The sequence below is a fragment of the Erinaceus europaeus genome, chromosome 10 (assembly GCF_950295315.1).
Source record: "Erinaceus europaeus chromosome 10, mEriEur2.1, whole genome shotgun sequence".
Classification (NCBI taxonomy): Eukaryota; Metazoa; Chordata; class Mammalia; order Eulipotyphla; family Erinaceidae; genus Erinaceus; species Erinaceus europaeus.
The window spans coordinates 92376105-92403077 of record NC_080171.1 but is presented as its reverse complement, the minus strand read 5'-3'; the positions used below and the strand labels follow the sequence as shown (position 1 = coordinate 92403077).

Below are 26973 nucleotides of genomic sequence, written 5' to 3'. Positions count from 1 at the left end.
CGGGCTCCGCCGGATGCGCACGCACCCTTCTGCCCCCTTCTTTTGTGGTCCGGCCCATTGCGAGGGTGACAGGAAACCCTGTGCAGGGTGCGCCGCCATCTTGGACCTGCCCGAGGAAGACCCTGAGGGAGCCGCGAGGGCCGTCTCCGCCGCCACCGCAGTGCCGCGAGCGCGTCCGCACCTCTCCGGCCAGCCCGCTACCTGCCGAGACCTCGGCCGAGCGCCCCCGCCCCCGCGTCGCTGCGCCCGCACTCCTCTTCCTCGTCCTGACGCCCCCTCCCGCCCGGAAAGCTGCCCAGCCACCAGCAACCCCCCAGGTATCGCAGGCGGGTCTTCCGCAGTGTCCGTCCGGCCGAGGCCGCCTCGCCTGAGCCTCCGAGGCCGGGCAGTGGGGACGCCGGCGAGCCGGGGTGGCGCCGCAGGACGGGCCCTCGTCAGGCCACGGCGAGCGCGGGGTGGGCGGCGGACGCCCGGCCTGACAGCGCTCCCGGGCGGGGTGAGTGTGTCCCCGCGCCGCGCCCGCCGCAGCCCGGGGTGCTCCCTGCCCGGCGCGGAGCCGCGGGAGCAGCGGGGGAGGGTGTGTGCCGCCGCCCGGCCGGGCCCGCTGGCTTCTCCCCCCTCGGGCCCCGCGCTCCTGGCCGCGGTTCGCCGCCGCCGCTGAGGGCCACCCCCACGGCTCCCCAGCTCCGCCCGCCAGCCCCAGACGGGGCCGGTCCCGTCCCGCGGGCCGCCGCGGCTCCGGGCTCGAAAGGCAGCCGCCCCGGAGTCCGGGGCGAGGTGGGTGGGCCGCTTGTGCGCTCGGGCTGGGACGGGGGGCCGGCCTGCGGGGCTCGACCTCGGATGAGGCCTAGGACATCTGATAAAACCCGGAGCTCAGATTAGAATCTAAGACCAACGAAGGCAGAAAGTTTTTTTGCATTTCTGGAATTTCAGGAGAGAGGGAGAGAAGGGGGGGGGGAAGTGGGAGGGGAAGTGCAAGCGTCTTTTCAGTGGGTTGCTCTTAGCTCTGTGCCAGACGCGGATTTAGGTGGTTTTTTTTCTTCGTGCTCTGGTTGATGTCGCCCTCGCTGGTAAGTAAAGTTAATTCTGTATTTACAAGCGGGGAAACTGAGGCTTGAAAGTTGTGATGTGGCTCCGTGAATGACGGTCCGGGCAAACTTGGCTCCCTGCTCTGTGGACCGCGGTGTCCGCACTCCGCTTGTGAGTTGAGCTCAACAGACGTGACCGCAGGCATTGCAGCTCCGACTTCATTTCTCATTTCTCCTGTGTTTCCACTGGATGACAGCTTCTCACTCAGCTCTCAGCGGCGTCGTCCACGGTCTCACCTCAGAGGCACGGCGGGGTTTTCATTGAATGTTTACGGCGGAGCCCGGGGTTACTGGAGGGCAGGTGCCGTCCTGCTGGCCCCACATCAAGTGTTGAAACCGAAGTTTATGGCTTATTATTTTATTATCCAGACTGCTTTTTGTCTAGAAGTGGTTCTCGAGGACAAGCTTGACCTTGGAGTAATCCAACTCCAGCTCTCTCTTCCCTGCAAGATGTTCCAAATGTTTTTCTTCAGAGCTCTGCTTAGGCATTTTTTTGTAATTGTGTCTTGAGACGTGTTAACAGATTTGGGTGATGTGGCCTAGGCTTCTCGCGCCAGTACTGCCACTTCTCATTTAGTGACTTTATTCTAGTTACTTAACCTTTGAAACTCAGTGTCCTTTACATTTTAGGCTGGTTTGGGATGGGGGTGGGGGGTGGAGTTAAATAGAAAGAGTAAGTGCCCCATTGCCTGTAGTGGGTGTTCAATAATCAGACAGATGAGAGGAACATACCGTGGAGAATTGTAGAATTATGTCTTAGCCTTATTTTTAGCTTTCTCTTTTAATAGTACACGGCCATGAATATAACGCCTGAGCTGATATCTTTTTATTGGTAGTTGACATTTAGACACTCAACATGATAGTAGTGATAAGAGACAAAATCTCAAGTACAAAATTCCCTGGGATTAAAGCTACGTTTTAATTTTTTTCTGTGTCTTCTTGGAATCAGTTATGTAAAAATTTACAGTTAGCATCATATGTTCTAAGGAGTAGAATAAAATAGCTCTGTAACAGTTGTGAAAGGATTAGTCATTGCATAAGTAATACAGTATGGAACCAAACAAAAAAATGCTTTCACTTATTGGGGTGTGTTTATTTTTTCAGAAAAACTTAAATGACATTTCATATTGTGTTCTCCATATTATTTTTGGTTAATGTGGAAGTGATGCTAAAATACATGAATGGAAATTTTTGAATTTTAACATTTTATTCTGCATAGACAGTTTATTCAGTCATTTCCCTATTGATGGCAGCATAGATTGTTGCCAGATCTTTTCCAGTAAAAAGGATGCATTAAGTGCATTTGTACCTCGGCCTCCTGTGCTGAAACTTCAGTCTCTGTAGGGTACTTTTAAATTGGTTTCTTGACCAGGGTGATTTGGATTATTATTTTTTTTAAGAATATATTTTGAACTTTTTAAAATATTTATTATTTGTTCCCTTTTGTTTCTCTTGTTTTTTTTATTGTTGTAGTTATGATTGATGTCGTTGTTGTTGGATAGGACAGAGAGAGGAGGGGAAGACGGGGGAGAGAAAGACAGACACCTGCAGACCTGCTTCACCGCCTGTGAAGTGACTCCCTTGCAGGTGGGGAGCCAGGGGCTCGAACCACAGGTCCTTGTGCTTTGCGCCACCTGCGCTTAACCCTCTCTGTGCTACTGCCTGACTCCCGATTTGGATTATTTTTAAGATTTTAACAACATATCAGTTCCATAAAAATGTGGCAGAGCATATTTTTCCCCAGAGGATATGAAATTGCTTATCTTCATATATCTGCACACTTCAAAACTTAACATTTGTTTATCTGTGTAGCCTTATTTGAAGGTGCCTGTCTCAACATTCGGGAGACTACTTGATACTTGTTTGGGCACAACATTGATTAGTATTTAATATGCATATAGAGACTATTTAAACTTAAATGTGTTGGTTTGGAACTATATCCAAGATTTTGTTAGCTAAAAAACATGATGCAGAGTTTGATAGCATGTCACATCTTAAAATATATTTCTCACTTTAACTGTGGTATGTTTTATGCTCAAGATACATGGTTGGAAGAAAATCTTTGGCTAAAGCAGTATTAAGCACAATTAATTTTTAAAGGGATTACAAGGCAATTAGTGCTTAATATATAATTAGTAAGCTTTTATCTTGATAGCAGGACATTTAGAGCTGAATTTTACAGTAAAACTAATTTTTGAGCATAATTATCTTTCTCTGATATTTGATTTTATTTTAATAAATTATCGTAGAGAAAAATCTTATCATCTTTGGAATCAGGCATGAGTTCAAATTCTAACTCTCTTATTTACTAACTTGTAACACTGGCCAAATGACAGGTTTTCTCTCTGTCTCTTCACTTACGTGAACATAATGCAGACTTACAAGAACCAGGAATTTACTCAGCAAATGTTAGCTTCAGAAACTTTAAGTAGCTAGAATGTGAATTATTACTAGTGGTTATGTATCAATATTAACAAATCTGATTACGTGCATTCTGACTATAATTTAATACTGATTATTGAGACTATTTACAACAGGTGAGTGAAGTGAGAAAAATGCTTGTGTCTTAGAGTCACACACTGTTTCAAGTTTGTCTCCTAATTGAGAAGAATGTTTCAGTCAAGTTTGCCTCCTAACTGAGGAGAATGTTCCAGCGGTTGAGATGGTTCATTTTAGTTAAACAGTCCTAGAGTCAATGCAGACTTGACTACTTTTGTGACTTGGGCTTATTACTCCCCTGTTGAGTATGTTATCTGCAAAATAAAAGACAGTAGCAACTTAAATTATTGCCACCAGGGTTATTGCTGGGCCTCATTGCCTGCACAGTGAATCCACCTTTCCCAGCCACCTCCTTTCCTTTCTCTCTCTTCTCCCCCTCCCCTTTTCTTCCTTTCTTCTCATTTAATTTGACAGAGGGAAATTGGGAAGGGAGGGGAGATATAAAGGCAGAGGGGAGAGAGAAACATAGACACTTGCAGAGAGGTGGGGAGCAGGGGTCCATGCATATGGTAATGTGTGCACTCAATTTTTAAAAATTTTTTATTGTATTTATTTATTTATTCATTTCCTTTTGTTGCCCTGGTTGTTTTATTGTTGTAGTTATTACTGTTGTTGTCATTGTTGGATAGGACAGAGAGAAATGGAGAGAGGAGGGGAAGATAGAGAGGGGGAGAGAAAGACAGACACCTGCAGACCTGCCTCACCACCTGTGAAGCTCGAACTGGGATCCTTAGGCTGGTCCTTGCGCTTTTCGCCACGTGCGTTTAACCCGCTGCACTACTGATGTGCACTCAATTGAGCACGCCACTGCCTGACTCCCTGTAGTAACTATTTTAAGGGTAGTAGTAATTCTTAAATATGATTACATGTAAAATATCTAGCATATTGTCTATCATATGTAGAAATAGTAACTAACAATTTTGCTAGTGGCTTACTGTATATTTAATGACACTTGTTGACTGAATGTAGTAGTTTTTCTTAAATTAGAGGCATTAAAGTAAATTGTATCTGAAATTGTGATATTTCCCTTTTAACTAGATATAGTTTATATTGACTAATGCATGGATATGTATTAATTTGAAATTAGTCATCTCAGTAAATACTTAATCCTTATGTGGTTATTAGCAAGTCTACAAATTATTACAACTTGAGTTGTAAATCCACTAGCCTTTAGAGCATTTTGAGTAGAAATTAAGATTGTTAGAGGTCATAGTTATAATATAAAATGGAAGGACACAAAGTATGCAGTGCAGCAACTTTTAGAACAGTGGAAGGAAATGGGAAAATCAGAAGGGGACAAGAATGAGAAAAATAGTAATTTTAAGATGACTGACTGCATGATTACTTTTCCTCAAGTTTATTTGGGAAAGAGGAATTTAAAAGAATTAAAGTTAATTAGAAGGAAAGTCTGAAAGAAATGCATGTTAAGAAGTTAATAACCTTTAAATGTAATTTTTGTTATAAGATTATTTTTTCCTCGTGTCTGGGATCTGGCTTAGATAATGGTGAATAATCTAGAGCAGTATTAGCCTTAGGATCAAGCTCATTCTTAAAAGTTTGAGCACCTAGTGTTTGAAAAATAAAGATTCAGTTGCGATCAGAGTCAATTAATCTAACTAGAAAAACTCCCTTACCTGAGAGAATAATTTGAAGGAGTATTCTGCATTGTGGAAGACTCATTAAAAATGTGTTACCACATGTCAAGATGAAATGGGTAATGAGGCATCTACTTTTGTTGAATGTAAATCTTGCAGTTGAGCGAGAAGACTTAAATTGCATGAGGTGATTAATAATTTATTGTAATTAACAACTGACTCTTAACCTTATGATAATAATAATCATTTACTTGTTTTAAATGTGTACTTTTTCTAGAGCTTAGTTTTTCTAATTACATGGAGCTATCATTTGAAACTTGATATGTAGTAGGTACTAGCGGCACTATAAATTTCTTCAATCTTGTCAGGTGCCTGGGTTCTGAAATGTGACAGCTTTCTAAAAACAAAAACCAGATAAAAATATATTGTCAATCTTACATTTTTAAATAAGGTTAAACTGTCACCCAGATGCAGGATATATATTTTTTCTTAAGATAAAACTGGTTTGAAAACAACTTTATTAAGCATTAATACTAATATTAGAGTTCACCTTTTGTTTCTCTAGCACCTAACACTGTCTGACACATTTAAGCCATGCATTTGAATAAACTGGAGGTGTTTTTTGTTTGATTTTGGTTACTGGAAGTATGAAAAAAAAAGTAAATGAGAAGTCTTTTAAGTGTACGAGGGTATGGAGTAGACTGGTCTTTTTAGAATTAAAAATTAAAAATTTCACAACTACAGGTAATATTTTATTATTTCTCTTCACTCCTAGAATAGTATACAGCAGGCATTTGGTATAGTGCTATCTTCAAATCCTAGGTTAAGCTTTATGAAATTCCCAGTCATTAACTTTTTTAAAAATAACTTTTTTCTTTTTTAGTATTTTTATTTATTATTGTATAGAGACAAATTGAGAAATGGGAGATAGGGAGAGAAAGAAACAGACAACTGCAGCTCTGCTTCACCACTTGTGAAGCTTTCCCCCTGCAGGTGGGGACGGGGGCTTGAACCTGGGTCCTGGAGTACTGTAAAGTGTGTACTTAACTAGATGTACTACTGCCTGCCCCCCCCCCCCCAGTTTAGTGACTTTAAAAAGAATATGTAAGAATAATACTTGCAGGAGTCGGGCAGTAGCACAGTGTGTTAAGCGCAGGTGGTGCAAAGCGCAAGGACCGATGTAAGGATCCCGGTTCGAGGCCCCAGCTCCCCACCTGCAGGGGAGTCACTTCACAGGCAGTGAAGCAGGTCTGCAGGTGTCTGTCTTTCTCTCCTCCTCTGTGTCTTCCCCTCCTCTCTCCATTTCTCTCTGTCCTATCTAACAGTGACATCAAGAACAACAATAACTACAACAATGAAAAACAACAAGGGTAACAAAAGGGAAAACAAAGAATAATACTTGCTTTTGATTTTAAGTCAGACATTAATTTGGGTGCTACGTTAATCACTTTTTTAAACAAGTAGGTAAGGGGCTGGGTAGTGGTGCACCTGGTTGAGCACATGTTACTGTGCACAGGAAGGAACCAACCCAGCCAGGTTCAAGCCCTTGGTCCCCACCTACAAAGGGGAAAGCTTCTTGAGTGGTGAAGTGGTGCTACCGTTGTCTCTCCCTCTGTTTCCCTCTTCCTCCTCAATGTCTATCTCTATGCAATAAATAAAATTAAATAGACAAGGTTTTATGTGTTTGTAAGTTGGTTACTTTGTATGACTGTTTTGTAAAATGAGAGTTCTGAGCAGTAGACTATCTGTACTTAACTCGACTACTGAACGGGGTAGGAACCTTAAGCAGAAGTGCAGAAGTGCTGTATATGTATATGCTAAACTTAAGTTTATAAAGATGTCCTTATTTGAAAATTTCCAGAATAACATTTCTTATTGGGTATTTCTTAAATTGATGTATTGAAATTGTTTTTGATATGAAGGATAACAGATATTTTTCTACTATATACTAATAGTTAAGCAGTCTTCAACTCAGAATTTGCATTTAATCAATTTGAGAAATGCAATTTTAGTCTGATTTCTTATAACCAACTGCTTGTTTATATTCAATTTAATTTATTAATGCCTTTTTAAAGGATTAGCAGTGCCGAATAAGTTCTATGTACTTCTGAAGTAACAGCTTTTTTTTTTTTTTTTAGTGCCACCATGGCAACTGCACCATACAACTACTCTTACATCTTTAAATATATTATTATTGGTAAGTTTATTTAACTTATTTTCCTGTTGTACAAAGGAGGTTAATGGTTGAAGTATCTAAATGTACTTTCTAACAAGCTGTTCCAGATGTGAATGCATTTACAGCAAAATTAAAAGTAATTTGATAAGGTTTATTTCTGTATTAACAATGTACTTTCTGTATTTGGGTTCTAGTTACTTCTGTAGTATAATATTGGGTACTTATAAAATGATGCTGGTTGTTCCTTTAAAAAGTTTTTTTTAAACAATTTTATTTATTTATTTATTAATGAGAAAGATAGGAGAGAGAGAAAGAACCAGACATCACTCTGGTACATGTGCTGCTGGGGATTGAACTTGGGGCCTCATGCTTGAGAGTCTAATGCTTTAGCCACTGCTAAAGTGTTTATTTATTAAATGTTTAAATGGACCACGAAAAGTGTTTATTTATTAAATGTTTACATGGTAGAATGCAAAGAAAGAGGACCTCTCTCTGAGTATGACTCAGTTCTGGCATAAGGTTTGCCAGGGGCCTAAAGCACTTCAGTTGCTGCTTTCACAGGCTGCCTGAGCTGTCTCCCGCTGTCCCTACCCCCACCCCCAGAGATAACCACTGTAGTTCTCCCACAGTCTTAGAGGTTGACACTTTTTTTTTTACATTTGTATGTTCAGTTCTCTATTTTGCATATGAGTGAAACCATTCTATAGTTGTTTTCTCCAATTCAGTCTACTTTACCCCCAAGGACACAGTATTATCTTCTTCTTTTTTTTTAATTGTCTATATGTCCCATAATTATTTTATCTAGTCATCTGTTGATAGGCATTTTGGTTGTTTCCCAAGATTTTGCTACTGTGAATAAAGCTGCTATAAACATAGGGGTGCACATATATATATCCCTTCAAGTCAATGTTATTATAATGTCTTTGGGTAAATGCCTAGGAGTGGAATTGCTGGATCATGAGGTATTTCCATTTGTATTTGTTTAAGGATTCTCCATACTGTTCTCCATAATGGCTATACAGATTTGCTCTCCCATCAGCAGTGTGGTAGAGTTTCTTTCTCTCCACATCCTCTCCAACACTTCACTTCTCTTGTTTTATTGAAGGAGCCTATTGTCACAGGTGTGAGATGTAATTTCAGTGTGGCTTTAATTGCATTTTCTCTAATGTTGCTGGCTCTGTTCATTTTTATGAGAGCAAGACCAGAGCACTAATCAGCTGTGGTATATGGCTGTGCCAGAGGAAACTGGGAATTCTGAGTCTCACACTGAACTAACTTCCTACTCCTGACGGATATTCTTGAGGCATACCTGAGAGCTTATTAATGATACAAATGAGATTAATTTCCTAAGAGTCTTGATACATTCCAGAAATATAATGAAGGCCCTCTGACTCCTCCAGAATTCAGAAGTTGATCGAGAGCATTAATTCAGAATTATGTAGTTTATATGAAATGTAATGTTGGTGATTATTCCATAGGTTTCAAGATTTTGTTCAGATTAAATGGCAGTACTATTGTTACAAGATATCACTGGATATCATAGTTTTTGGTTATCACATTAGAACAGTTGGTTTATTGTTTCTCTTTTTACGGTTGTCATTTTTTTAGATCTTTAAAAAATATTTTAGTATTATTTTTTACTTATTTTGGATAGAGACAGAAATTGAAAGGCAAAGGGGAGATAAAGAAGGAGAGAGAAACTGATACCTGCAGCATTGCTTCATGACTTGTGAAGCTTACCCCCTACAGTAGAGTTTGGACTGGGGACTTGAACCAAAGTCCTTTTGCACTGTAATGTGTATACTCAGTCAGGTGCGTTACTGCCCTGCCCCTGTTTGTTTTACTTATTTTTTTAAAAAAATTATCTTAATTATTGGATAGAGACAGCGAGAAATCAAGAGGGAACGGGTAGATAGGGAGAGAGGCAGAGAGACACCTGCAGTCCTCCTTCACCACTTTTGGCCCTTTCCCCCTGCATGTGGGGACCAGCAGCATGAATCCGACTCCTTGTGCGTTGTAATGTGCGCTCAACCAGTTGCACTACTACCTCGCCCCTTGTTATTTTTTTTTTTTTTAATGAGAGAAGAGCACAGGAAAACCAGAGAAGCACTCCAGCCAGGGCCACACAGTGCAAGCCAATTGGTTTGAACCTATGTAATTATTCATTTATTCATTATTTTATTGCCACCAGGGTTCTGGGGCTTAGTGCCTGCACAACGAATCCACCAGATTTTCCTATTTTTCTTTCTTTATTTGATAGGACTGAGAGAAGAGAGGGAGAGAGACGCTTGCAGTACTTGTCCTCCCTGTAGGTGGGGACTCTCTAGTCTTTGTACACAGCAATGTATTCGCTTAACCAGGTACACCACCATCCAGCCCCCATGTGGCTATTTTATATTGATTCTCTAACAAAAGGCAAAAATTGTTGTGATATAGTCAGATAATATCAGTTTTTTTAAGGTTTTCATGCAGTAAATGCATATTTTTTTTCCTGGAATTCTCTAAGATCTGTGAGATAAGATGGACCTAGTGAACAAATTTCTAAAACTTATTCTCCTTATTATATTCTATCTCGTTACACTCAGAAGTCTTTTGCTTTTTTATACATGGTAAGGAAAACGAGAACTTTGAAACAACTTAAAATAAATATTACCATTACAGTGGTCTATTTAAAAATATTTGCCAGCTAGTGACTTCTTAGTAACACAGTGTATGAGCAAAATCCACAAAGGTTGGGGTAATCAATTTGTACATCACTTTGAAAATTGGCCAATAGGATCTTTTTGATAGGACTTTTGAATGTCCCAGTAATTAGGACATGATGTCCTAAGGGGTAAAACAGTCATTGCATATAACTATCTATAAAAGAATGAAATAGAGACTTTTAACTGCCACTTTTTTTTTTTTAACAGGGGACATGGGAGTAGGAAAATCTTGCTTACTTCATCAGTTTACAGAAAAAAAATGTAAGTTCAATATGTAAAGCTTTAATAAGTTGTTGTCACTTTCCTTTTAGTCACTTTCCTTTTAAAAAATATTTTCAGTGTATTCTGCATTTAAATAAAATTCTTCCCTGTATGTTCACTTTCACCTTTAGGGAGAGAATGTGTTTGTTAATTTCAAGTCTAAATTTTTCTTGTTCTCTGAATATCTTTTAGAGAAATTACTTTTTTTTTTTTGTGCAGATCAAAATTTATTTTTACTTTGTCACCTCTACCTTAACAGCTATATATTCTTTTCAGTCAGTATACAGTCAGTATATATTACATTTTAAACATTAAAATTAAAGCATAAGGCTTCATTTAGTGTCCCCCCCCCAAAAAAAATCACATTCTTGAGGGGGATGTAATTTTTTTGTGTGTGTGTATGTTTGTTTTTTGTTTTACCTATGGGGCTATCGCTGAGACTCAGTTCTGGCACTACAAATCCATTGCTCCTGGTGGCCATTTTTATTGGATAGGACAGAGAGAAATTAAGAGGGAGGGAGAGGGGAGAGAGAAAGATAGACAATCTTCAAACCAGCTTTACCTCTTGTGATGCATCTCTGTTGCAGTGGTAATGGTGGTGGTGGTGGTGGGACACTCGAATACGGCTTCTTGCTCAGGTGCATTTAGTACTATGTATGTGTAACTGGGTACGCCACTGCCCAGCCCCTTGGGAAATAGTGGTTTACAGAGTTGTTGTCACATAAATAGTTTCTTACCTCCCCATGTTAGGTGTCTAAAACCTATCTAGTGAGGGAGAATTGACTATATATAATTTATTAGCTAAGAAATAATAAATTGGGGACAGGTGGTGACACACCCATTAGATTGCATGCATCATTACTGTGCGGTAGGACCCAGCTTCAAACCTTTGGTTCCCACCTGCAAGAGCAAGGGAGATGGGGAAACTTCATCAGAACTGCAGGAATGTTGCAGATGTCTCTCTTTCTCTTTCCCTCTCTGTATCCCCCTTCTTCTAAATTTCTGTCTCCAAAAGAAAGCAAGCCAGTCAGAGGAGCAATAGATTTTGTGCAAGTACTGAGCCCCATCAGTAACCCTGGTAGCAGTTACAATAATAATATATAGGAAATAACTTAATTTGGAATTCTTCAGTCATTAGAGTGCAGATCTCTCTTTGAGTGGAAGGGACAAATTTATTTATTTTCTTAATATTTTATTTTCCTTCTTTGTTGCCCTTGTTTTTATTGTTGTGGTTATTATTGATGTTGTTGTTGCCAGATAGGACAGAGAGAAATGGAGAAAGGAGGGGAAGACAGAGAGGGGGAGAGAAAGATAGACATCTGCAGACCTGCTTCACCGCCTGTGAAGTGACTTCCCTGAAGGTGGGAGCCAGGGGCTCAAACCGGGTTCCTTACACTGGTCCTCCAGTTTCGTGCCATGTGTGCTTAACCTGTTGCACTATATAGCCTAACCCCCTGGGAACCTATTTATTTTATGTACAAGTATAGTTTAAGTTGTGTCAATATAATTGAAATTGCTCCTGGAGTATATTTTTACTTAATGTAACATTTTATCAAGTATTTAGTAGTCTGTGGGGGTTTATCAATTATAAGGAAACTTGTCCTAGTAGATTGGATATACATAAGTTGCCAACGTACATTATAAATACATACTAAACACAGTGGTTTTCTTTTTACAAATACTTGTTACGGGTGAGAGGAGTGGAATGAGAGGATAAGAATACTGCTCAATGCTGGTGTGAAGTAGTGCTGAGGGCTTGAACCTGTAGTCTCTTGTCAGGGAGCCTGAGACATGCAGATTGAACTATTTCATTAACCCATTTACAGGGTGATTTTCTTTGATATATTTTCCAGGAAAAAATTTTACTTGATTACCACTCCCTAGAGTTCTTTTTTTATTAAGATTTTTTTCTTGCCATGAATAATTTAAAAAACATTATTATATTATATTTATTTATTTATTTATTGGCTAGAGACAGCCAGAAATTGAGAGGGAAGGGGGTGATTCAGAGGGAGAGAGACAGAGACACTTGCAGCACTGCTTCACCACTTGTGAAGCTTTCCCCCTTGCAGGTGGGGACTGGGGACTTGGACCTGGGTCCTTGTGCATTGTAACATGTACTCAACCAGGTCTCTCCCCCCCCCCCCCGAGTTCTTGAACCCTGGACTGACTTTTATCTAATGATTATCTAAAGGCTAACTAGTATAATGTTGGTATTATGAAGAGTTTATTGAAATATTTAAATAGTAGATTCTATTAGGCTAGGATTCAGTGAACTATAGCCTGTAGGCTAAATCCAGTCACTTCTTGTTTTGTAAATGAATTTATTGGAACACAGTCATATCCATTTTATATATTAGCTGTGACTACTTCTGTGCTCCAGTAGTAGAATCGAGAGGTTGTGACAGTTTTGAACCTACAAAATTTAAAATATATTTTCTCTGTCACAGAAATTTAATCATGTTTCTGTGATTTTCTTTACCCCCCCCTTTTTAAACTTTAGTGTATAACCTGCAAGCAGTAATAAGTAATTTGATTACCCAGTGAACTTTCCCCTTGCTATTCTTTATTTTAAGCTTTCTGGAAGTTGGAATATAATGTATTTCCTTTCCCCTTTAACAGTTATGGCTGATTGTCCTCACACAATTGGTGTTGAATTTGGTACAAGAATAATTGAAGTTAGTGGCCAAAAAATCAAACTGCAGATTTGGGATACAGCAGGACAGGAGAGGTTTAGGGCTGTTACACGAAGCTATTACAGAGGAGCTGCCGGAGCACTTATGGTGTATGATATCACTAGGTAAGAGTTTACAATTTTTTCATCTTTAATAGTTTTAAAAGAAAATCTTCAGGTAGTCTGCTTTCATTGATTTAGGAGTTAAGAAATTTGTAATACTTTGACAGTACACTTATTTAGGTTTTATGGTTTCTTCTCAAATTGTTTAAGATTTGATATAATGTTGATTTCCTTTTCTGAAAGTGGGTATGACTGAAGAAAACCTTTATGCTGGTGGAGCTAATAGAAGAATATTGTTCTGAAAAGCAGCATCAGTTAAATTATTTGAGGTGAAAAAATATTTTACATCAAACTTTGTTCTTCTTATCTTACTAGAAAGCACATTTTTGAGTTACTGTATTCAGCTTCTAGTGTTGAAGTTTATGTTCTCAAAATAAGGCTTGAGTGAAGAACCAAGTAACTGCTAATGCAGTATCATCAATTTTTAAAAGTTCTATGGTTGCATCTGTGGGTGTTTGAATAATTGTTATTTGCTTATATTTTTTGTTCTTAATTGAAGTGATTTATATAATCATGCAGGGAGATTAAATTTATTTCAGTATTGTTATTTCTGGAAGCTAGGAACACTTTATACAAAGTAACAAAACAAAACCATAAAGGTTTGACTTCAGAGTGGAAAATGGTGGCATCTCGTTAACTCTGTGCTGTTGGCTGGAAATTAGAAAATGAGGGGCCAGGCAGTGGCTGCCTGGTTGATTGCACTTGTCGCAATATGCAAGCACCTGGGTTCAAGCCCTTGGTCCCCACCTGCAGAGGGAAAGCTTCATGAACAGTGAGACAGTGCTGTAATCGTCTCTCCATCTCTCTCTCCCCCCTCTCTCTTCCCCCCCACCCCTTTCTATCACCCCCCTCCCACTCCCTTTCCCTCTTCACCTCCCTCTCCCTCTCTCCCACCTCTCCTTTTCCCTTCCCCCTCCCTCCCACCCTCTCCCCTTTTATATATCTCCTTTCCCTCTTGATTAAAAGGGGGGTGGGGGCAGGGCCAGGTGGTGGCACACCTGACTGAGCACACATGCTACAATGCGCAAGGACCCAGGTTTGAGCCCCCAGTTTCCACCTGTAATGGGAAAGGTTTGAGTGGTGAAGCAGAGCTGCAGTTGTCTCTGTCTCCCTCTCTATTTTCCCCTTCCTTCTTGACTTCTGGCTGTGCCTATCCAATTAAAGATGAGGGAGAGGAAGAGAGAAAGAAAATGGGCTGAGTCATCTTATATGCAGCAATTTGGTTCTTGTCTCACTTTTGGGGTGGAGGTGGGTAGGGATAGGTAGTGGGGCCAGGTGACAACCAGATTTTTCAAACATATTTCTTTTATGAAAATGTTCTATACTGTTTCCACTTGAAGAGTCATGACTCACATGAACATATTAGAACCCTGAGAAGTTGTGCAGTAGAGAAATTTGGGAAATGCTACCTTAGAGTAAAGATCGCAAATGATTATAGTGCTTGAAATCTCAACAGATTCTAGAATTGGGCAGCTGTTTCAGGGTGAAGCAATTGAAACAGCTTTAATGATCTTCTATAGCCAGGCAATTGGTAACAAGATCAATAAATAGCATTGTGTGAAGAGGATTAGCTGTCATTTGCACAGGACATCCTTTTATAGGAGTGCATTCTTAAAGACCTTCATAAAGATTCCATTCATTATTAATGTTAATAAAATTTTACATGTGTCGGTGTGTGCTTATACTATTTCAGTTTATAGTGTTGTCTAGTTTCTTGGGTTTTTTTGTATATATGATCTTGCCCCCAGCTACTTATTGTGATAATTGACAATTAACATTGTGTAAGTTACTTAAGAGAGATAAAATAATGATTTGATAATGTATGTTTTGCTTTTAGATATACCTTTTAGGGATAGTAAATACATTTAGTAAAAGTTTTGTTCTTAGCATCAAAAGTAATTCTGCTGGAATCAGCCAACATGTTAATTACCTGATAAAAACAAATGTGGTATGTCCATACAATGGGATATGATTTTTTTAAATTTCTTTATTGGGGGATTAGTGGTTTATAGTTGAAAGCAAAGCACAATAGTGTATACATGCATAACATTTCCCAGTTTCCCATATTACATTTCAACCCCACTAGATCCTTCTCTGCCATCATGTTCCAGTATCTGAACCCCCCCTCCCCCCAACCCAGAGTCTTACTTTGGTGTAATACACCAACTCCAGTCCAATTCTGTTTAGTGATTTCCCTTTTGATTTTGTTTTTCAACTTCTGTCTGTGAGTGAGATCATCCCATATTCATCCTTTGTTTCTGATTTATCACACTTCACATGATTTCTTCAAGTTCTATCCAGGATGGGTTGAAGAAGGTGAATTCACCATTTTTTAAAAATTTCTTCATTGGGGGATTAATGTCTTATAGTCAATAGTAAATACAATAGTTTGTACATGTATAACATTTCCCAGTTATTTTGAAAGAAATACATATTTTATTTTTTTAAATATTTATTTTATTTATTCCCTTTTGTTGCCCTTGTTGTTTTATTGTTGTAGTTATTATTGTTGTCGTCGTCTTTGGATAGGACAGAGAGAAATGAAGAAAGGAGGGGAAGACAGGGGGAGAGAAAGACAGATACCTGCAGACCTGCTTCACTGCCTGTGAAGGGACTCCCCTGCAGGTGGGGAGCCAGGGCTCGAACTGGGTCCTTACACTTTGCGCCACGTGCACTTAACCCGCTGCGCTACAGCCCGACTCCCAGAAATATATATTTTATACCAGCCTTGACAGTGTGACTGTATTGGTTTGCAGATGCAAAAATGTTTCTATTGAATATCACTCGTTAGAAATTTTGATATCATTTTGACTTCATCTTGTGAAGAAAAATTGATTAAAATAATAAAAATAATTTTAGTTTTTATTTTATACTGAATTTTGAATTCAAAATGGTTTCCTTTTTATTTGTTTTTTGGCCCTCCAGGCTTATTGCTGGGGCTTGGTACTTGCACTATGAATCAACTGCTCCTGGCAGCCATTTTTTTCCCCCATTTTATTGGACAGGGCAGAGAGAGATGTGGGGGGGGGGAGAGACAAGTGGAGAGAAAGACACCTGCAGACCTGCTTCACTGCTTGTGAAATGACCCTCCTTGCAAGTGGGCACTCAAACCAGGATATTTATGCTTCTGATTATTTGCGCTTAACCTGGTGCGCCACCACCCGACCCCCTCAAAATGGTTTTCCATCAGGTTTCTGTCATTCCTTACTTGTTTACTAGTCTGTTTACAGATGTACTTTTACTTTTTTTTTTAATTGCTATTGACATTGAGTAGTGGTATACTGCACATATACTTTTAAATTTAAGTAAATAATTTGTTTTTGACAAAAGTTATTCACAGAATTGTTGAATAATGTTATTTAATTTTCCCCTTTTTTGTATTTGTTAGTTTGGTTTTCCTTTTTTTTTAAATTTGTGGCTTAATAATAGTTTATGAAAAAAAGCCAGCTGAGACCTTGTGAGAACTGTGATGGTGGCAGGGGTTGGGGGAGAAGCTCAGAACTTTAGTGGTGAGTGCTGTGTGAAACTATTTCTTCAATCTTCTAATCTCATGAGCCACTATTTCTCACTAATAAAATTCTAAGAACAATGGTTTGTAAGATTATAGGGCTATAGGAACATAGTTCCACACCGACCATCAAAGTTTTGTGACCTCCACCCAAGTAATATGGAGTTATTTATTTTAAAGTGGTAGGTTTGACTAGGTTTTTGAATGATAATGTGCTTATATTCTGTAACTATTCTTTAGGAATCTAGCCTGCTGATTAAAGTGTATATTTAAATTATTTTGAAATCTCCTCCTTTTGAAAATGGCAGTGTATATGGTTCATCACAAATGTAAACTTTAATTTTTGCAGAAGAAGTACATATAACCATTTAAGCAGCTGGTTGACAGACGCAAGAAATCTCACCAATCCAAATACTGTAAGTTAAATGCTGCCTGTTAAACAGGAAATTTTAAATCTTAAACTTAACCAGAAAAGGAAAGTCATTTGCTAGTAGAGTTTTGCATTTAGGTGCTAAGAATAAGTATTTATTTTTAAATTATTTGAAGAAAACATCTTTTCAGTGCTAATAACCTACGTCAGGTTTTGTGTCTTATTTTGTCTTTTTGTTTACATTTGTACTTTAAAAACATGAAAGTTTTAAAGGGTTGGAGGTCTTCATTTAGAGACTGACTCTCACTTCAAAAGGAATCTGCATTCATTTAATAAAATGTCATTGGAAAAAAATGGACAAAATTTGTAGATTTATATAAATACTTGTATCTGATATTTCTTATAACTGTATTAAAATTATCTCAATAAAATTTAAGAAGAGAATTCTACATGCTCTTAACAATTGATGTCTTAAGACTGGGGAGACAGTGTAATGGTTATGCAGATGACTTCTTGCTTGAGGCTCTGAGCTCCCAGGTACATTCTCCAGAACCACCATAAGCCAAAGCTAAGCAGTGCTCTGGTAAACAACTTTCTGAACTAGTCTGAGAAGATACTAAGGTTTTTTTAAAATATATTTTTTAATATTCATTCATTTATTCTGTTTTGTTGCCCTTTTTTTTATTGTTGCAGTTATTGATGTCGTTGTTGGGTAGGACAGAGAGAAATGGAAATAGGGCTTAGACAGAGGGGGAGACCTGCTGACCTGCTTCACCGCCTGTGAAGCGAACCCCCTGCAGGTGGAGAGCCGGGGGCTCAAACCAGGATCCTTACACTGGTCCTTGCGTTTTGCTCCACCTGCGCTTAACCCGCTGCGCTACAGCCCGACTCCCAGATACTAAGATTTTAAAGACTAAGCACTATGCTAGACTCTGCATTATACAAAGAATAACGTGCATCTTTGAGCTTCAAAAGTTTAGTAGGAAAAGAATCAGTGGATACACAAAGAACTATTCTTCAAAGCAGAGTGAAATATGAGTATGGAGTAGTGATGGCATAGTGCTGGAAATGCCCAGGATGAGCAGTGTCAACTACACAAACCAGATGTTGTTTGAGCTAAGACAGGTGCTGGGGGTGAATACTGTTACTGCATAGTATATAGACTTTCCAGAACAAGTGAGGATAGGCCCTGAGCTACACTGACTTTGAGCTTCTCCAGAATAAGGCTTGTGTTTTACTTAGCCTGAACCCCAGCACCTGATAGAGGTTTTCTTCAGTGAAAATGACTTTCTATAGTCATTGGTAAGATTGACTTTCATCAGAGTCAATTAAAATGTCAAAATTATAGAGAGGGTGAGCAGATTTGTGGTTGCCAGGGTTTTGTGATAGGGATGGAGAGTGTGTGGTGTGTGACTACAAAGACATTTCTAGTACTAACATTTTTTTTGTAGTAATAGACCAGGTCTGCATCTTGATTGTGATAACTTACATCTGTCTTAACTGCAGTGAGATCACATAGCACTGTACATGTGAGAGAGTGTTAAACTAGTAAATCTGAATAAGGGCTGGAGCATACACCAATGTTGTTTTCTTGGTTTTGAGAATGCCTTTTGACTATTAGGGAAGCTCAAATAAGGGCGTACAGGATCTCCTGTTCTGTAAGCTTTTGCAGTTCTATAGTTATTTTAAGTCTTATAATCTTGCAGAATAAATTCTTTTCTTAAAGTTAATTTACCCATAAGTACGCCAACCCTAGACAGATATGCCAAAGCCATACTACATACACCTAAGGCTACTTTTTTTTTGTCTTGAGAACTTTTTTTTTGTTTTTGCCTCCAGGGTTACTGCTGGGGCTCAGTGCCTGCACCATGAATCCACTGCTCCTGGAGGCCATTTTCCCCCCCTTTGTTGCCCTTGTAGCCTTGTTGTGATTATTATTGTTGTTGATGTCCTTCACTGTTGGATAGGACAGAGAGAAACAGAGAGAGGAGGGAAAGACAGAGGGGGAGAGAAAGATAGACACCTGCAGACCTGCTTCACCACCTGTGAAACGACTCCCCTGCTGGTGGGGAACTGGGGGCTCGAACCAGGATCCTTCTGCCGGTCCTTGTGCTTTGCTCCACGTGCACTTAACCCACTGCGTCACCGCCCGACCTCCCTGAGAACTTTTTTAAAAAGTAACACTCTTTAAAATCTTTCTTTTTATGAGTGTGAAGGGATGAGAATAAGCAGAGCACTGCTCAGCTCGGGCAAATGGCAGTGCCAGGGATTGAACCTTAGGCCTCACTTCACACATGTCAAGTTCTGTGTTCAAATGCTTAGTTCTTTCCCTGCCTTCAGAAATTCCACATTTATATAACTTCACATATGTAAATTATCTCAAAGTGGATATTGATATTAATATTTTGCTTTGTGTTGGTTTGTCAGAAAAATCATGACATATTTTTCTGTTTTTCTATGTCAGAATGCTTTTCTAACAAGTCAACATTTGAATTTACTGCTTATGTGTCACCTTAGTCTTTCTACCATTGTGGGTATATATACATGTTATGAGTTGCTACAAATTTATTCCTGCCTAGGAATAGTGAAGAGTAGGGCAATATTTGTCTAAAGGTTATAATTTGGAGTTTCTACTTGGTTTCTAATATTCTACTACCAATTCCCTAAAGATGTTGATTTTCAAAAATTAATTGCCTTAATGTTTCCCTATATGTGGCCTGAAGGAATTGGCATACTGGTCTTTAAAACTTTTGAAGTTCCCAGAAACTTTTGAAATATATAATGGAAGCCAACAAGACTTTTCAATGAATGCCTTTGTTTTATAATAAATTTGCTTAATTTCAGTGTATTAACATATCCCTTAGAGCTTGTGCATAGGCCCTTAGTAATCATAATCCTTGATCTAGAGCAGGTATACTTTATGGTCTTTTTTTTTTTTTCTTTTATTTGTAAAATAGAAAGTATCGACAAAACCATAGAATAAGAGAGGTGAAATTCCACACATTTCCCACCACCAGAGTTCCACATCCCACTCCCTCCATTAAAAGCTTTCCTATTCTTTATTTCTCTAGGAGTATGGACCCCCAGGGTCATTATGGGGTGCAGAAGGTGGGAGGTCTGGCTTCTGTAATTGCTTCTCCTGTGGACATGGGCATTGACAGGTTGATCCATACTCCCAGCCTGTCTCTATCTTTCCTTACTGGGGCAGGGCTCTGGAGAGCTGAGTTCCAGGATACATTGGTGAAGTTGTTTGTCCAGGTGAGTCAGGTTAACATCTTGGTAGCATCTGCAACTTGGTGTTTGGAACATATATTCCTTTGCTTCCTCCTTGTAAGGTGGGGTTGATTGTGGCAAATTCCTTTAGTTCTTGAATATTTGAGAAAACCTTTATTTCTCCCTCATATTTGAAGAATAATTTTGCAGGATACAATATTCATGGCTGGAATTCCCTCTCCTTTAGAACTTTGAATGTCATTCCACTCTCTCCTGGCCTCTAGAGTTTGTACAGAGAAATCTGATGAAAGTCTTATAGCTCTGCCTTTGTATGTAACTTCTTTCCTTTCCCTAGCAGCCAACAAAATTTTTTCCTTGTTGTTGACTTTTGATAGTTTTACAATAATATGCCTTGGCATTGGTCTTTTTGTATTTGTAAATCTGCATGATCATTCTGCCTCTTGGATGAGAATGTTCTGATGGTTTCTTAAGTGAGAGAAGTTCTCAGCTAAAATTGCTCTGAAAATGGACTCTGGGTCTTTGGCCTTGTCTTCCTCTTCAGATATACCTATCATTCTTATATTCCATCTTTTGATGGAGTCTGCAGTTTCACAGAGTTGCTTCAGTCTTTCTAAACCATTCCTCTCCCTCATCTTTCAATTGAAAGAGCGGCCTGGCTGTATCTTCTGGACTGGAGATTATTTCTTCTGATTGTGTGGATCTATTTGCTAAGCCTTCTACCTGGGCATAGGTTGCAGTTAGGGTGTGTTTTACTCCCTGGAGTTCTGACTGAAGTTCTTTTAAGAACTTAGTGATGTCTGTTATAAGTTCATCTCTCATGTGTTTTAATTCCATAGTAACGTGCTCTTTTAATTCTTGCTTAAATTCTTAGAGAGCCCTTATAATGAGCTCTGTGTAGTCTGTCTCTGAGAATCTCTATAAATCTGTAATTCCTTGGATTTGTTTCATTTCTGTTTGACTGATACAGCATAGTTGACTGTTTAGTTGTTTCTCCACCTGCACATTTTTTGTGCTGGTTATTGATGGCCAACAGGAGGTGCTGTTGTAGTCTCTAGGTTTTTCTTTATGATCTGCAGTGTGTGGGATGGGGTGGGGGGTGGTGGTTGTTTTGGGCTGCCTTGCGTCACAAATGCACTGATTTATGTAGTGTCCTTGCCTTGAATTCAGAAGGCTAAAGCCCCCGTGAGTCAAAGACTGAGAGGTTTTAAGTCCCAGTCTCTCTTCTTCCGGCACTAGGAACAATGTTGCTTTGCTGCGCTTAAAGTGAAATCGCCAGAATGCCCACACTGCCCAAAATTCTGATTTGACTTTGCTGTTCTTCAACCCGCTCCCACACCCCTTTCTGTTCTGACCACACACAAGCACCCACCTGAAGCTGCAGAACTTTCAGCTGTATATTATGACTTCAGTTGGGTCTCTTGTTGTATTTATTTGTTGTTTCAGAAGGAGAGGTGATTTGGTCCCAGTTATTCCACGGCCACGTCTCCCGGAAGTCCATGGTCTTTTTTTTTTTATATATATACATATATTTATTTATTCCCTTTTGTTGCCCTTGTTGTAGTTATTGTTGTAGTTATTGGATAGGACAGAGAGAAATGGAGAGAGGAGGGGAAAAGATAAACATCTGCAGACCTGCTTCACTGCCTGTGAAGTGACTACCCTGCATGTGGGGATCCGGGGGCTTGAACCAGGATCCTTACGTAGGACCTTGAGCTTTATGCCACGTGTGCTTAACCGCTGCCCTACCGCCCGACTCCCCATGGTATGTTTTTTATCTTGTGTTTCCTTTTTCTTTTTAATGACTTAAACTAAGAATGGTGCTTATAGTTTAAAAAAAGAAAAAAAATTAAATGCAGTATATGCATATTGTTGAACCCACACACCTGTTAAGACACTTTCCACCTTTTACAGAAAGTTTGTATTTCCACCTTTTACAGAAAGTTTGTAACCACTGACCCTGGTGATTAATGAGATTCCACTTACTAATTTCATGATTCTGTAGTCCTGTGTTATAGATAATTGCTAATACTTAGTTTTTTGGTGGGTTTTTTTTTTTGAGGTGTATATCTTTTTCTATAAATAGATTTGTATTTTAGAATTTTTATTATTGACTTAGATGGTTGCTTTTGTTCTAAGATAACTTTTCTTTTGGTCACACATTAGGTAATAATTCTCATAGGAAATAAAGCAGATTTGGAAGCACAAAGAGATGTTACATATGAAGAAGCCAAACAGTTTGCTGAAGAAAATGGTAGGTTTCTTTTAAAACTTTAATGACTACTTAGGATCACACTTGGGAGGGTTTCTAGAGATGAGATTTTGACACTACAACTTACCTCCATCTCAAATTCACTCTTTCATAAAGTAGCATGGTAGGAGTAGTGACAACTGATGGGATTTGGATTTTATCTATTGAAAAGACTGTCTTGTAAATTAATTTGAGGGGCTGGGTGGTGGTGTACCTGGTTGAGTGCACATTTTATAATGGTTCAAGCCCCGAGTCCCTACCCGCCGGGGGAAAGTTTTGCAAGTGCTGAAGCAGTATTGCAGGTGTGTGTCTCCTATTCTATCACCCCCTTCCCTCTGAATTTCTGGCTGTCTCTATCCAATACTTAAATAAAGATAGTAATAAAAAATTAATTTGAAAGGTCTTAATCAAAATCTGAATTTCACTTTTTAGGCTTATTGTTCCTTGAAGCAAGTGCAAAAACGTAAGTATGGCCAGTATATACATCATTTTAATTATATCTTATAGATCATTTTTAATTATATTAAACTTCCTGAAAGTAGAACCACATATTGGGTTGCTGGAGAAGTCGTAACAATATTTTTTCTGTTTTCCTGTACAAAAATGCATCATACCTTTTCCAAAAAGCCCAGAATATGAAAAATGTATAATGTTTATAGCACCAAAAGTAAACAATTTCTCTTGTCTCCTGTTTTCACATTTCAAAATAGTTTTTGGTACTTTATCTAAAAAATTATACTTTGATTATGCCCACTAGTAATCCAGGTTATTGAAAGTGTATTAGCAGTAAATAAATAAATAAAGAAAGAAAGAAGCCTGACATTTAAAAGTAAGGGTAGGTTTGGCATCTTGCCTTCAAGCTTGGTCAAGCCATTCAGTACTTTTGATTATTATAAGAAGCATGACAAGAAAGTAATGTCTTAGGAACAGTCAAATAAATTAACATTTTTCCAATTTTTATCCCACGTCCATTGAGTCCTAAGACTCCCATTATAATTTTTATTAGTCTAAAAAAAAAAAAAGTCTCTGCAGTGTTGAGAAGTTAGTTCCTCTTTATCTATTTAGCCTCAGCTGTATTGTTACTCCTAAGAGAACCATATTTAGGTGTGAACTTGGCTAAGCTTGAACATATAGCACTATCACATGATAAAAGCACCACAGTTCATGCTTGGCTAATTAGACTACACCTCCCCAAAATCCTATTTTATATATTTAGAGTACTAAACATATATATTGTTTTGAGTACTTGCTATTATAACAGAAAAAAGCCAGTCATAGCTGTCTAATGAGTAGCATTTAATGATTAGGTAGGGTTTGTAGAGACAGCACTTAGTACTGTGTTTATATGCTTTCCATAGAAAATATTTTTCCATGTTGTTCTCTTAGCTCAGTCTTCTGGTAATCTCTTATTAGATGACAGTGGCTAAGTTGAAGACATCATGGCAGTTGACTAAAGGTTAGCAAAAGGTCAGTGTATAATGTCTTCTCTTTTGTAGAAAGCTGTGGTTCTTGAATAAGGTTGTCACTTGCCTTGTAGGGGAGAGAATGTAGAAGATGCTTTCCTTGAGGCTGCCAAGAAAATCTATCAGAACATTCAGGATGGAAGCCTGGATCTGAATGCTGCTGAGTCTGGCGTACAACACAAACCATCAGCTCCACAGGGAGGTCGACTAACCAGTGAACCACAGCCCCAGAGAGAAGGCTGTGGCTGCTAGTGACCTCTTTGCAGTGGCACTCATTTGACCTTTCACCTCTTGTCTGTTGGAAGCAGTACTTTTTACTGCCTCATTGTCTTCTGTACATCTTACTGGGTTTAATTAAAAAAAAGAAAAAACTACTCTGTTTTACAAACAGTTTAACACAATACTAAACTGCTAAACAACTAGATGTAATCAGGTTATCAAAGGCAAGTAGAGTAATAAATCTCTCCTGCATGGTAAATTTAGATTTCCCCCCTTTGATTGTCCTTGTGATAGGTATGTCACCAATACATGATTTAAACTGAGCACTGATCCTGGACTTCATGATTTCTACTCCTCTCTCTTTTTGGTAACACTTTGTCTCACTGTACGGTTTAATTTGGTATCTTAAGCCTTTCTCCCCATCTTTAACTGTTCACATATGTTTGTTGTAGTCAATAAGTTTATTGCTGTGAAATAATTTCTGATGGTAGAGAAGAGGTTCTGTAATTGCTTTTTGTTTTGTTTCTGTCGGGTAAATTCCTGGTTGTGTAGCTATCAGTTTTCTAGAGGAGGTTTGCTTGTCTTACCCTTACACTGGGAAAATACCCATTTATCTTTTTTTCTTGTGCTTTATTAGTAGCTTTGTCTTTTTTTTTTTTTTTTACATCATATTATCCTTTTCTCTTTAGCAGAAAGTAAATATGTATAAAATTTGAAGGAACCGAACTAACGATACGTTCTGTGTATATTATTTTAATGAAGAAAATAAAATGATTACTGGCATTGGAGCAGTATAAAATACCAGTTTGTACAGTATGACCTGTATGTGACCATGTTATTCCCTTCCATTTCACACAAGGAAATAGAGACAACTGCAGTTCACAAATAATACTGGCTCCACTCTTTGGTGCTGGCAGTTTTGGGGACATTATGCTGGAAAAAGCTCCTAGCATGAGAGGATTAACACTAGCAGATTCTGTTCCATCTTTGCACTGTGGCTTACCTGCTGATATTCTGAACTATTCTTGTGCAATCGACAGTGTGCTAACCTGCTTTTCTCTTTTTGTAAACATTTTGCATTACAGGCTGCATTTCTTGCCTTACTGTATAGAGAAAGAAAAAAGACTGGGTTTATTGCACATTTAAGCTTTTATACCTATATCTTGGAATGGTAAGATTATGAACCAGACAGCCAGAACCACATGTCTGCTGTTAAGGGATTTTAAATTGTGCATTTTTAACACTACAGTGAAATAATTTAAGATATCCTTTGTGTTCATAATATGAGGGGATATTTTATGTCTCTTTGGCATAAATTATTTTGTGAAAGGGAAAGTGTTTGTAATGGTGTTTCAATGTTAGTATCAATACAAAGTTATGACTTTGTGCTAAGTGGTTTGACCACTGAAAGAATACTGTAATACAAGGGAAATAATCTTATTTCTTTACACAGCAAATTTATGTTAGCACGTTCTTTACTTTCCTTGATTGATTTCTAATTGAGTTTAATGGTTTGGGTTGGTACTTGAGTCATTTGTAGTAGGAAAGGTAGACCATAACATATTCTATCAAATGCACTTAGATCAACTGCTGTGTTTAAAATACACATTTTAAATCCCTCTTTACAGACACTAAAGTATAAAAAAACACATCTATCTGGGTTGTAAACACGTGGTAGTACAAGAGTATTGTATAGTCAATGTTAAATAAAAGCCAAAACTGGAATGTGCAGAAAATAGGGTTTGGTTAATTTGTGGACTTACCTTTCTTTTTGTCTTTAATTTTTTAAAAACAAGATTCCTGAAGTAGGTTGATAAATTCTGTTAAAGACTTAACAGTGATCCATTTTGCTTACACTGTTGCATCACAGGGGACTTGCCCAGGGACCATGACCTGCTGGTGTGTGTATATATTTACAAAAACAAAACAAACAAACCACCCTCTGGGATATAAGGTAGCAATCACAAAAACTGCAGCTTGTCTAGGTGCAATACCCTGATTCCCAAAGTTAGTTACAGTGAGTCTTATGTTTTTGTGACAGGATTTATTCAGACTGCTGTACTCTTCATTTTATGTAACAAAATGCTATTAATCTAAATATTTGTAAATAAAGTACCTGTATCTAGATTAAAATTGTTTTGTATTGTTTTCTGAACCATAACAGGATTTCTTTATTTTATTCAGACAGTTATTGGCACTAGTTGTCAGTTTTTGTTGCAAAATTGTTATTTGTGGTATAAAGGGAGAAGTCTAGCATATAAATCTACATTACTTACTAAGCTAGTTGTTATCCTTATGTTTGTATCACACTTAGAATATTTCAACCCTTTTCAGTGTGAGATTGGCACAGTTGGTGGCTGATAGTATTTTTCTTTGACTGTACTTGGGGCCACATTCTGTTATTTGCATGTGCAATCACTATAATAAACTTGGGTACTCCAAAATAAGAGAATCAGATTGTCACAACATTTGTGAGTGAGGCACAGGATGAGTACAAGAGAATGTAAATCATTTCAATGTTTAATCCATGAGAGTTTGCTACACATGTATCTGATTCTCTGAGATGAGTTTTATAAACTATTTATCTTCACACTTATCTGACTTCTCTAATTTTATAAGATTATAGTGTTGAGAACTTATATATTCATTGTTTTAACTTACAGTGTTGAGAACTGTGTATTTATTGTTTTCAGTGTAGTTTTTATATAGATAGAGGTATGTGGTCAGTTTACTTCCCTTAAAGAACAAGTGGCTACTTTCTATTACTATTTTTTTGTAGGAATGTAGGGAGGGTTCAGGTGGCAGCTTAG

The 26973-nt window shown here is 38.5% G+C and overlaps 1 protein-coding gene across 2 annotated transcripts; it reads left to right on the top strand.

The window, feature by feature from the left end:
- Positions 1-26296, top strand: RAB14 (RAB14, member RAS oncogene family). Of its 2 annotated transcripts, none has more exons than XM_007539923.2 (8): positions 1-317; positions 7321-7379; positions 10271-10324; positions 12947-13124; positions 16979-17045; positions 22397-22484; positions 22914-22944; positions 24019-26296. In XM_007539923.2, the coding sequence occupies exons 2-8, from the start codon at positions 7328-7330 to the stop codon at positions 24194-24196; spliced, it is 648 nt and encodes a 215-aa protein (XP_007539985.1). In that variant the 5' UTR covers positions 1-317; positions 7321-7327; the 3' UTR covers positions 24197-26296. The 2 variants fall into 2 exon arrangements, with proteins under 2 accessions (XP_007539985.1, XP_060056059.1); XM_060200076.1 differs by lacking the exon at positions 1-317 and adding an exon at positions 374-496.
- Positions 26297-26973: the final 677 nt, after the last annotated feature.